General features: G+C 36.4%; 1 protein-coding gene across 1 annotated transcript in view; it reads right to left on the bottom strand.

Moving 5' to 3' along the window:
• LRP1B (LDL receptor related protein 1B) overlaps positions 1-12,182 on the bottom strand; it is a 699,724-nt gene that overhangs the window by 229,816 nt on the left and 457,726 nt on the right. Inside the window, exons 16-19 of the mRNA XM_069861579.1 lie at positions 11,380-11,520; positions 6,240-6,365; positions 4,231-4,347; positions 900-980 (exon numbers count right to left, since the gene is read on the bottom strand). Coding sequence (XP_069717680.1) covers positions 900-980; positions 4,231-4,347; positions 6,240-6,365; positions 11,380-11,520 — 465 coding nt within the window. The remainder of the gene's footprint in view (positions 1-899; positions 981-4,230; positions 4,348-6,239; positions 6,366-11,379; positions 11,521-12,182) is intronic.

The following is a 12,182-nucleotide window of genomic DNA, read 5'->3' on the forward strand; positions in this document are numbered from 1 at the left end:
AACCAAAATGAACACCTGGTGTCAAAATTTCTTTCAACAGTTATAAATGTTTTTTTCCATGTACTTGCAACGGTGCAACATAGAGAAAGATATCAGCACATAAATAAGGGTGAAATGTGGTTTATTGTTACTCTAATTTATAGTCATTACAACAATCTCAAGGCAACGGGCACAATTTGGTCATGATCACCAAGGGAGGGAAAAGATAATACGTTAGGTAAACATAAAAGGTCCCCTTGAAAAGAATTTCAGTAAGCACACTGTGATAATTTGGGGAATCTATCAATTTACAGCTATGAATTCCTGGTAGCCTCAAAATTATAGTAATATCAAATGCTATGGTGGATGAAGAGAAAATCCAATGTTATTAGGGCTGGCACAACATCATTCCCACATCACAAGCTCTGAGAGAAGATTCATTTGAAGTTCTCGTTCAACTATGTACTCTTTTAGACGAAAGAAATCACTAAATTGTAAAGTCTTCCTAACCGTCCCTCTCGAAGGATGCTATTTATTTTATTAGATTGCACTTGCCCACAAACAAACAAACAAAAAGATATTCTAGTCACTGGAACTATTTCATTTTCTGAAAGTGGAAAATATTCTCATAAGTGATAGTTTAGCTGCTTATTTCTTTTTTTTTCTAAATAATGGGAGTTTACATCACCCTGCATTCTACAGAACATACTATTTGTAACTATTACCATATCCACTGCATCATTTTGTTTATGAAGCTTCGCTATTGCTGCTTTCTAGGTTAGGTCAGTAATTTTAAAGCACCGTATTTATTTTCTGGCGACTTATAAACCAAACTGGCAATATCAGTCTCAGAAGAAAAGAGTGAGTATCAAAGCAATATCCATCATATTCATTTCAAATACAGAACACTTGATACTTGCCTGAGTCGCAGAGCCATTTGCTGCTAATGCATCTTCCATTTTTGCATATAAATTGAGTTAATGGCTCACATGTTGGGAATTCTGTGAAAGTGTTCAAAAAGAAATAAAAAACTATGTAACATATATACTTTTTAGTAATATTTATCCACCCTCCCATATACATAAACTGCATAAGTGTATTGTATCAAACATTTGCACCTGCCAGATATTTAATCTGGAGAGGAAAACAAGTCAAGACATCAAAAAGAGAGGATAAAAAGCCTTTTAACTGCAAATACTGTCCCAAACCCTAACCTTTCCTCACCATGGACTACTGAAGGCTGCATTCTGTGCTATATAGCATGTTCCTGTAGTCTGATCAGACCACAGCTGTCTTTGCCCCTAAGCACACTAATATTGATGACTAATTATAGCTGGATGACTGATACAAACCGCATTTTCAATGTGTTATATACATATTATATACATAAGTTCCCCAGTGGCAGTAACACTGCCAGCAAAATACAGGAAATGGATGACTGTAAAATGAGAAAATCAAGTACCAAGTAAAAGAACAGTCAAGAAATCAAGTTACTGTGCATTGACATAATAAAATCCCAAATAAAATGTCAGTATTTACAATAATTTCCTCCAAGCATTCCTGTAAAAGTAGTAGAAAACTGAGGTGATATAATTCATAGAGGCTCATCTATATTACAGAGTTCTGTTTTTATAATTGCCTAACATGCTTCTGCGCAGAAAATGTGAATTTCTCTCAGACAGCTTTCTTCTACAGCCAATGACACAGCTTGGTTTTATGTGCATTCATACTCTTAACATGTCAAACAGTGCTCGTATGCATTCAGTTTGGGAAATACAAGATCTACTTTACAAAACTTGGCAATTCATAGGTCATAATCTGAAAGTCTAATTTGATTCAAAAGGAATAAGGAGGAGCCTAAATTCCCTCCACAGACCATCAAGAGAATAAGGCACCTCTCAGAAACTGATAGTCAACACAAAACAAAGATGAAAACATGAACAATCTGCCTGAACTGCTACTTCAAGGCAATTTTGTCCTCCACTGAAGGACTTCAGGTTGGAACTTCATAATGCATTGTAAATGAACAAAAAGGAACATAAAAAAGGTAAAAATCAGCAATTTGTAATGGTAACATAAAGCAAACCTTGATTTTACTTTTAATATAAAAATTTGTGAATACAAAAATAATTTTAAACTCTTTCCCAAAAGAAAATGCACACACCGTTACATAGAACAACTAAATAAATGTCATTAGCATGCTCATAATCTGTCAAGTTATAAAGCAGACTGACAAATAAAATATTCAACACATTTGTGCAGCCACAGTGCCCAAAGATAAAGAAACAAGATTCTAAACCATGAAACATATGTAAAGTTTGGTCACCCTGAAAAACACCAGGTGAAATTAGCACTGATTAATCAATCCAAAGACATATACCAGCTCAGCAAAAAGGATACCAAATAAAACACATGGGAAGAAATTACAATGACATTAACATCTGTATATTGAGAAGGTGTCTAGGAACACAAGGCACAGCTAGTCACAAACCATTCTGGTATCAGATGCCATGCTGCACTACGAAATACAATGCTATAATTTTAGAGATCACAAAATACACTGAGTCCACTGGGGCCACCCATTGTACCTCTGTATACAACAGAGCTTACTTGATTTGAAGCATGTCAAGTAGAACTCTACCTTAATAAGTCTCATTTTTAGTCACATAATTATTTTATTTTTATTTCAATTTTATCAAATATATCAATTTTTTTTGAAGTGGCTCATCAGATATCAATTACTGTCAATATAAAATGAGACTTCTTTTTCTCTGCTTTTATATCACTATTAGTAGAAAAAAAAAAGGAAGAAAGCAGTAAGAAATAGGGCAAGAGAAATCAAGTGAATATTCTAGGAAACACAACTATTTACATATAAATCCTGAAAAATCTTGAATGCAGCTATAGAAGAAGGAGATGCTGAGAATTAGACAAGGACTTAAAGAGTGAAAATATAAACTCAACTAGTGGGTATTTGCTGGTTGCTAGCCATGAATAATTCAAACCTAAACAAATTAAAGAGCTTATGGATGAATAGAATTTACTGATTAGATCCTACATGTGGTCTTCCATAGATTTCCTGGATAATTGAGGTCCTGGAGATTTGTGTTCATGGAACACAGGGCATCATGGTGTCAGCATACGACTTCAATTTACACATTTACTTCACAACTTCTTCTCGCTCTCCACTGAAAGTGCTTTGTAGGTATTGAGATTTTTTTGAAAAAAAAAAACCCTGTTATCTTTATTAAGAAAGTTCAAAAAAGCAAAACAAAGGTTACATTCAATTAAGTATATTGCTATCGTAGTTTGATTTTCATTAAGAAATAGTATATTTTTACAGAAGTTATTCAAGTTAGAATACCAGCTCTGAGAAAAATATAGGTCTAACTACTAAGTATATCAAGGAGTACACCTTATATTCTAATTTTTTTGTGCACAAGCTCTCACTTCATGTTTACATGATTAATGCTACTAAAATAATCAGTCACCATTCTATCTTAAGAACTCTCAGAAAGTCATTTCAGAAACATATCCTATTACATTGTGACATGTTTAGTAATTCGTGTTAGTAAGTCTAATATCACTAATATTACCTTGTATACAAGGAACACTCTAATACAGTCTTTTGCAGACAGCTCACTGACCCTTTTGCTCTCAGACTCACAGCAGTTACCTGTGTCCTACTAAAGATATGAAGGCAATCATGCTGCCTTTATGAAATCCTTAAGTGTTTGGAAGCAGCTGATTAGAAAGAATGCACCTCTCTGCAATATCTCAATAAAGCAGCAATCAGGAAAGCTGCTGATGCTCTTTCATGATATAATCATGGAAGACTAATTTTTTTTCTGAAAAATAGAACGTCAAAACATCCTTCTGTTCAGACCTGAAACAGTCTATTTTATTGAAATCTAGAATATGCTGAGGGGGCCCAAGAGAAGAAGCATGTGGCTGAGATAAATATCAGTTTTTGAGGGTGACAATTATTTGATAACAGGCTGTAAATTAGAAAGTGTTAAGTTTACTCATCTGCATATTTGGTATTGTAGTAGTAGTTAAAAACTCATTAATAGAAAAAGCAGGCTTTGCTTGGGGGTTATTTATTAATCAAATAAATATATTTGCCATTTCAGTATTATCAGGTCATATAAAACCAAAAAGACTCTGCATACTTCTGCTAACAGTCAGTTCACATGAAAAGAAGTCTGTATATGTTTAACTTTCTATAGAAAAAAAAAAAAAAAGACTTACCACAGGATGTCATTTCATCTGTTTCATCTCCACAATCATCTTCCCTGTCACACAGCCATGATATTGGAATACAGCGTCCATTCCCACAAGAAAACTGGTCAACCTGACACGTTCTTGCTGTCAAGACAAAACACTCCAAAAATGCAAGGGAAATGGACTGAATCTGTTAGGTCTCATGGTGCGTGTCTGTATGTAGAATCTGTAAGTCTGGAAGATTCCTCCCTGCCTGCAGCTCATTTTACCTGATCTGACTGAACAACATTCACCTGCTCTATTTTCAGAGAAAACTGAGGTCACCTGGAGGACTATGTTCTACCTCTGCTATGTAGAGTTCTTGGTGGTTTCTTCAGCACAGGAGAACATGAATTTTTATATGTAATTATACAGAACTAGGTTTTAGAAGAGCATTAGTGTTTGACAAAATGACTTTAGTGCTAGAGTTGAAGTAAATAAAAATTGGGGCATAAAAATGTCTAACATAAGCGGAATATTAACACATTGTATTTCATAACAATGATCTAGTGAGATTCATAATTATGCAGAAAAATAGCAATAAAGCATGTGTGTGATGTTCTTGGCCTCACAGCTCTTAGGATCTTTGCCTTTTCAAATATTCAACTGTAATGATCCATTAACAAAAACTATGGATGTCTTTATTCTGAAGTAAAGATCACTAAAAGAAATCATGCTATGTAGCTACATAAATTACATTGAAAGCTGAGGAACAGTAAGAAATCAATAAAAAAACCCTAGAATATAAAATTGACATTACTTATAATTTTGTTTACTCAAAATGTGAAACTAACTACAATGCCAGTGATAATGACACAGATTTTGGTTTCAAATTTAAGCTTTTCAAGTTCATCTATATGTGATTACCTACTTTAGAGAAAATGAGTGGTACATCAGAAACCTCAATAATCAAAACAATATTTCTTCACTTGATATTCTCAATTACCATTTTATGTTTTCTTCATAGAGATAGCTCAAAATATAATAGAAGAATGGAAGCTTAAAATCTTCATAAGTTGTTTTTGGTTTTTTTTTTAAATATGAGTAATGTTTGCCACTACAGAACAAAAGGAAACTTAAGAATACAAAATTCAACCCAGGTCCAATTGACATAGGGAGAGAAAATACAGTCTTCAAACTCTTATCCTACAAGCAAACAGGATATCAAAGGATATCAAGATGCATTATAATACGCAATAACACTGCAGAGGTGATACAGACGCTATAGATCTGCATTTGCTCCAGAAGGCTTTTAGCCAAACTGACAAGTATCAAAGTGAAAAGGTTAATACACATATGAGAATTTAAATCGAACAAAATGAGCTCAAGGGTTAGTTTAATACACAACATATGCTATCTATTACTGCATTTCAGTTTGAAGCAGTCATTAGCTTATCGATGTCTGATATTTTGTCCATCAGCGATTTAATGACTGTTTAGTGCACTCTACTGACCAGCACTAAACATCACTTCCATACAAGCAAAGGGCATATTTGGAACTTCATGATTTATCACTGCGGAATCAGGAACCAATCTTTACCTTGGGATTTCCTTAAAAATCCACTATACAGTTAATAACTTCCAAATGAAAACAATTTCAAGCTATCAAGGGGAAACTGAATAGCTAATTATGCTTTTGTCAACATAAAATAAAATTTACTAGTGACACGGCACTCATCACAGCATGTTAGCAAACAGAATTCTAACTGCCAAAAAAGATTTAGCAGGGACTATTTTGTAGCTAAACAGTGCTTTGACAGTCACCCCATATGGATAGATGAAGTGCTGAATTACTTCGGAAGGCACAATCAAGTCTAAGGATTATGTAAAACATAATTTATATCCCAGCTTTAGTGGCTTCAAAATCTAAATAAATTTAAAATGGCAATAATCAGATTAATAGTTGAAAACTGGTTAAGTTCATTTCAGAGCAGTCTTGTACTCTTTGTGGAACCGGAGTTAGAGGAACTGTATGCACAATCAAGTAAAATCTTTACCTGCACAGGTTTTATTTGATTCATCTTCATTATTACCACAATCATTAGCTCCATCACAAAGCCACCTCTTGGGGATGCAGCGATTATTTTGACACTTAAACTGATCATCAGGACAACTATGATTGACTGGGGAGAAGAAAAATAAAAAAAAAGTTTTTCTCCTAAGAAATTCATTAGAGAAAAACAGCTGAAAATAACATGTTAGATTGTATTCCCTGGTGATGCAGTTAGTATGGTTATCCTGTATGTATAATCACCATGATATAAAAATCTTTCAGCAATCCAGTCAATTAAAAAATACTGCAGCAGTTCAATCCTAGACTAAGCAATACAGAGTGAAGATTCTCCTGCCATGGCATTCTCCTGTCATCCAATACCAACATCCTTGTCTATTAACGACAAAGGAGCAAAAGGTTCTGTAAAATGCTGTAAAGCATTTTACAATGTTGCTATTTCACAAAAGAAAAATATCCTTGATCACATTTAATCGATGTGATGAGGTTTGCAAACTGTGCATATAAACAAAAGAAAATACCAAAGGGAACAGATGCAAGTGGCTAACTGCATAAATGAAATATTATACCACAGCAAACAGGGATTTGGGCAGGTTATAAAATGCTTCTAAAATGATGCACATTAATGTCAGTGGCCACGTATAGCTCTGCTGTTTACTTACCATGAAATTGTAGGTGTCAAGAAGTGAGAAATGCAACACAGTGTAAAACTGACAAAAAAAAAATCTGGTATTCAAGATCGAACAAGGTATCTCATAAATGTGTTTTTGCTGGCTACCAAGTATCATGGAACAGATGAAGACTGAATGCACGGACACGCACACATCAGAAGGATGGGATGGCATCCAGAGGGACCTGGATAGGCTGGAGAAGTGAACTTCATGAGGTTCTAAGAGGCCCAACAGGGCCAAGTGCAAAGTCCTGCACTGGGGTCAGGGCAATCCCCATTTGCAATACAGGATGAGGGACAACATGATTGAGAGCTGCCTTGCAGAGAAGGGCTTGGGGTGCTGGTTGATGAGAAACTCGACATGAGCCGGCAGTGTGTGCTCGCAGCCCAGAAGGCCAGCTGTATCCTGGGCTGCATCAAAAGTAGCGTGGCCAGCAGTGTGAGGGAGGGGATTCTGCCCCTCTATTCCTCTCTTGTGAGACCTCATCTGAAGTATTGTGTCCAGTTCTTGAATCTTCAGCATAAGAAGGATATGGAACTGTTGGAATGGGTCCAGAGGGACAATCCGAGGGCTGGAGCACCTTCCCTATGAGGACAAGCTGAGAGAGAGTTGGGCTCGTTCAGCCTGGAGAAGAGAAGGCTCTGAGGAGATCTTATAGCAACCTTCCAGTACCCAAAAGGAACCTACAAGAAAGCTCGGGAGGGACTATTCATAAAGGCTTGTGCTGACAGGATGAGGGGGAACAGGTATAAACGAGAAGGGCAGATTTAGACTAGACATTAAGAAGAATTTCTTCACCATGAGAGTGGTGAGACACTAGATCAGGTTGTCCAGGGAAGCTGTGGCTGCCCCATCCCTAGAGGTGTCCAAGGCCAGACTGGATGGGCCTTGGGCAGCTGGGTCTGGTGGGATGTCCCTGCCCATGGCAGGGGGTTTGGACCTAAATGATTTTTAAGGTCCCTTCCAACCCTAACTACTCTATGATGCTATATTATGTAAATTCTATTGGCCTGCTCTTGCAGCTGTAGAAAGTATATATATTCTACTTCTTTTATGCTAATAACATGATCTACACAAGAGCAGTAAACTATACACAGTTTCAAATGCTGGGTTAAAAACAAGCTCAAGATATTTTCCACCTACTCAGTCATCACAGTCTTTTTTAAAGTTTACTGTATATCTGGCAACAAATAGTATTTAAAATGAAAGGACACTTGCAGGCTTATCCTTGACATTTCAGTAGCTTTTATCTTTGACCTTTCTACCTATTCTTCCTGTTGAAAACAACACAGAGTGAGCACGATATCAACAGCACGTGAATGCTTCATGTGTTTTGTTGGAGAGTGCAAGAACACCATAAGTAAAGATTAATTAACAATCTAAGCAGAAAGGCATTCCAAGCCTCATCTTATGAAGCCACCTAGTTCATGATGTGACTGGAGAATAAAACTGTTATCATCCATGTAATAAAATTAAAAGTAGAAGGCTTTTTTTAAAAAACTGACTAGCTGACTTCAATACTAGACATACATACTGTGTTAAATGGTAGCTAAGTTTTTGCTCCTGTATATTTACTAACGTGTGCATATTCTGTTGATAACTGCAAATATTTCAGACTAACTTAAAAAGAACAATTGAAATTACTATAGCAATTGCTTTAAAAGAGATTACTGTTATCATACTGGTCACTTAATATATCACATACAGATTTGGGACCAGATTATTTTTTCATTTATATCTGTATAAATCCTTTGAGAATTACAAGCTTTGATAAATGGATTGATCTAAACTAATTTAAATGAGAATCAAGTCAACTCTGCCAAAAGATTATCTTATTTTTTCCTCAGTGTCTTTATTAGCTGAGCTCCTTATTTAAGTGTAAGAATCCCTGGTATTAAAATAAAAAGTACTAGAATTCAGTAATGGACAAATGTTTCAAAAATAATTAGGACCAAAACCTGTAATGACTACTATGTGGAGTTACCAGAATAAATACATGCAGGAAAAAGAAAAACTGGCTATGTGACAGCCATACAGAAACAGACCTACGCATTTCAGGGAATCACGTGCTTGCTATGCATCAACAACATTGGGCCAGCATGAAGCAGGTAAGATTCACCCAAGGTCATGTAAAAGGTCAGTTGAAGTACATACATCCATTTTTGGACACCCAACCTCAAGGATCCCCTGACAAAGTTCAGAAAAAAGCCATGAAATGTAAAATATACCAAACCCATAATCTACAGAAAAAAAACCCAAACAAACAAACAAACTCCAAACAGATTAGAGCTGTTTCGTCTCAAAGAGATAAGAATGACAGATTATGATAAGAGTTTTCAGACAAGTAGAACAATGTTGCACACTAGAAGCATGTATCAGTTTTTCCTTTTAATTGCAGATGTGAAGAAAATAAAACTATTTTCATTTCAGTAAAGGAGATTGGGCTTAGAGAAACGATCTAATGATCAAGAGAGAGCATTGCAATAAACCAAAGAAAGAAAGGAATTTTCACCACTCTTATTTTATAGCAGGCTACCTAAGTATCTTCCAGGAATGAGACAAATACATAATTGGTGTTTTCTACTGTTTTTCATTTCAACATCAGGACTCCTATACAGCAAAAAAATATAGCTGTACTAAAATTGTATATTTAAGGACAAAGTACATACCATTTAATACTGGAAGTGTGTGTGTGTTGAAGTTTTTTGGCGGGGTTTTTGTTGTTTTGGCTTGTTTCTTTGGGGTTGTGTATGGTTTTGTTTTGTTTTTTTTAAGAAATCCAACCTTACACCATAGAATCACAGAAGTGTTTAAGAGACCTGTTGAGGTCACCTGGTCTAATCTCCTGCTCAAGCAGGGTCTACTACAGTGAGTTTCTCAGAATGTCTACACAAGTTTCAAGTATCGCCACAAAGAGAAACCCCACAACCTCTCTGGGCAATCTATTCCAGTGTTTGACTATCCTCATAGTAAAAAACCCTTTTTCTTGCGTTCAGATAAAATTTCATGCTTTTTAGTGTGTATCCATTACCTACTGTCCTGCTAGTGGGCAGTACTAAGAAGCCTGGCTTCCTGATCTTCATTCTATCTTCGCCTATCGGGTATTTATATACAATGGTATAACGTCCTGAGCCTTCCCTTCTCTCCAGATTGAACAATCCTAGCTCCCTCAATTTCTGGGAAAGATGATACAGTGATGCAGTCCCTTAATCAACTTAGTGGTCCTTTCCTGGACTCGGCTCAGTAAGTCCCCATCTTTCTCATACTGGTGAACTCAGAACTGGATGTAGTCCTCCAGATACGAATTCATGAGGACTAAGGAGAGGGGAAGGATGATCTTCCTCAACCTGCTGGTGATGCTCTTCCTAAAGCATCCCAGGATGCTCCTGGATTTCTTTGCCATGAGGTGCATTGCTGGCTAATGGTAAGCTTATTGCCCACTGAACCCTCAAGGTCCTTGTCCACAATTCTGCTTTCTAGCTGGGTGGCCCTCAGCATCTATCAGTGTGTTGATATTCCTCCCCAGATACATTTCTCCTTACTGAATTTCACTGTATTCCTCTGTCCATTTCTTTAATCTGTCAAGGTTCCTCTGAATGGCAGCACTCTCACGTGGTGCATGAATGACTCTTCACAGCTTTGCATCATCTGCAAACTTTCAGTGTGCACACTCTGTCCAAGTCATTAATGAAGAGGCTACTGGCCCCAGAATTAATCCCCTGGGTTACATTGCTAGTGATTTAGCTTCTACTGGACATTGTGCCACTGATCACAAGCTCCAAGGTTTGGCCATTCAGGCAGCTCCCAGTCCACCTCACTGTCTATTTACCAAACCCATCCTTTGTCAGCTTGTATACGAGGACGTACGTTACAGCAGACAGTGTCAAAATCCTGACTAAAGTTGAGATAAACAATACCTACTGCTATTCCCTCATCCACCAAGCTAGTCACATCACTGTAGAAGCCTATAAGGTTGGCTAAGCATGACTTCCCCTTCATAAATCCATGTCACCTTGTCCTTCATGACTTTGGAAATGTTTTCCAAGGGCTAATTACTTGATACATTTCTTAAAGATTGAGGTGAGGCTGGCCCTGCTTTGTGAAGGCTGGACCAGAGAGATTCTGAGGCCCCCTTTGAACCTGAACTGTCTTGTGACCCATATAAAAAAGTGCAATAGTGGGAAGCAAAGCAAAATACCAACATTTAAAGAATCATAAATGACAATGTCAAATTCAAAAGATGACTGCTCTCATACTATGCTATGAAATGAGTATGTGAGTATCATTTGAAAACACTACTACTATTATATGCAGGAAAACAAGAAAACAAAAAGGTTTACATGAATGACTTAAGCATTATTGCTTTTGTTTAACTCCCCTCAGACTTACAGTGCTTTGTTTCCAGTTTTCACGATAAAGTATGACTTCTAGGTTAAAATGTAAAAGTATACGTACAGCAAATTTCAGAATGCTCATCGCTGCCATCCAGACAGTCATCATCCCCATCACAGCGCCAGCGATCCTGGATACAACGCTTATTCTTACACTGAAACTGTTCAGCTTTGCACAACTGTGGTAGCTCTTCTCCATTTTTAACTAGGAAAAAACACCCAAGAAACACATCTATTTTATCAGAACACAACACTACCTCCACACAAACAGATATAAATTCTTGTTATGTCCTGAAGAGTTATTTATCTTTTTTTCTTTTTTTTTTTTTTTACCAAACTTTGCATATTTGAGGTATATTTTTGTTAAACAAAGAACTTGGAACAGAATGGCACTTCAACTGTTTGGGGTTTTTTTTATTTTTAATTGGTGCTTAGATGATATTGCAAAAAATATCAGTTTTAAACATTGCAGTGTCGCATCAACAGCAAAAAGAAAATATTCTGACAGACACAGACCAATTTCAGTTGCATGTTAAAGGGGTAGCAAATGATTACTGAAGAGCTGATTCTTGTATCCAAGCAACAACTCAAACACCTGCATTACGTACTTATCAAAATTCGGCAAAAAGAAAGGACAGAATTTTGCTGAGGTAGAATTAAGTAGCAAACTACAAGCTTATTGATAAATCCAGGCAGATACATTTCTCAACATGGGGTACAGAATGTTTATTGTGTTTATACAACACATAACTCTATGACCGGATGAGGAATGAAGACCTTGGAATGAGCCAGACAATGATGTTTGTTGGGGAAAAAGCAGAAAACCTGCTTCATTCAGATCTGAAAATGTCTAAACTCTTTTCCTAA

The sequence above is a fragment of the Phaenicophaeus curvirostris genome, chromosome 7 (assembly GCF_032191515.1).
Source record: "Phaenicophaeus curvirostris isolate KB17595 chromosome 7, BPBGC_Pcur_1.0, whole genome shotgun sequence".
Taxonomy (NCBI): domain Eukaryota; kingdom Metazoa; phylum Chordata; class Aves; order Cuculiformes; family Cuculidae; genus Phaenicophaeus; species Phaenicophaeus curvirostris.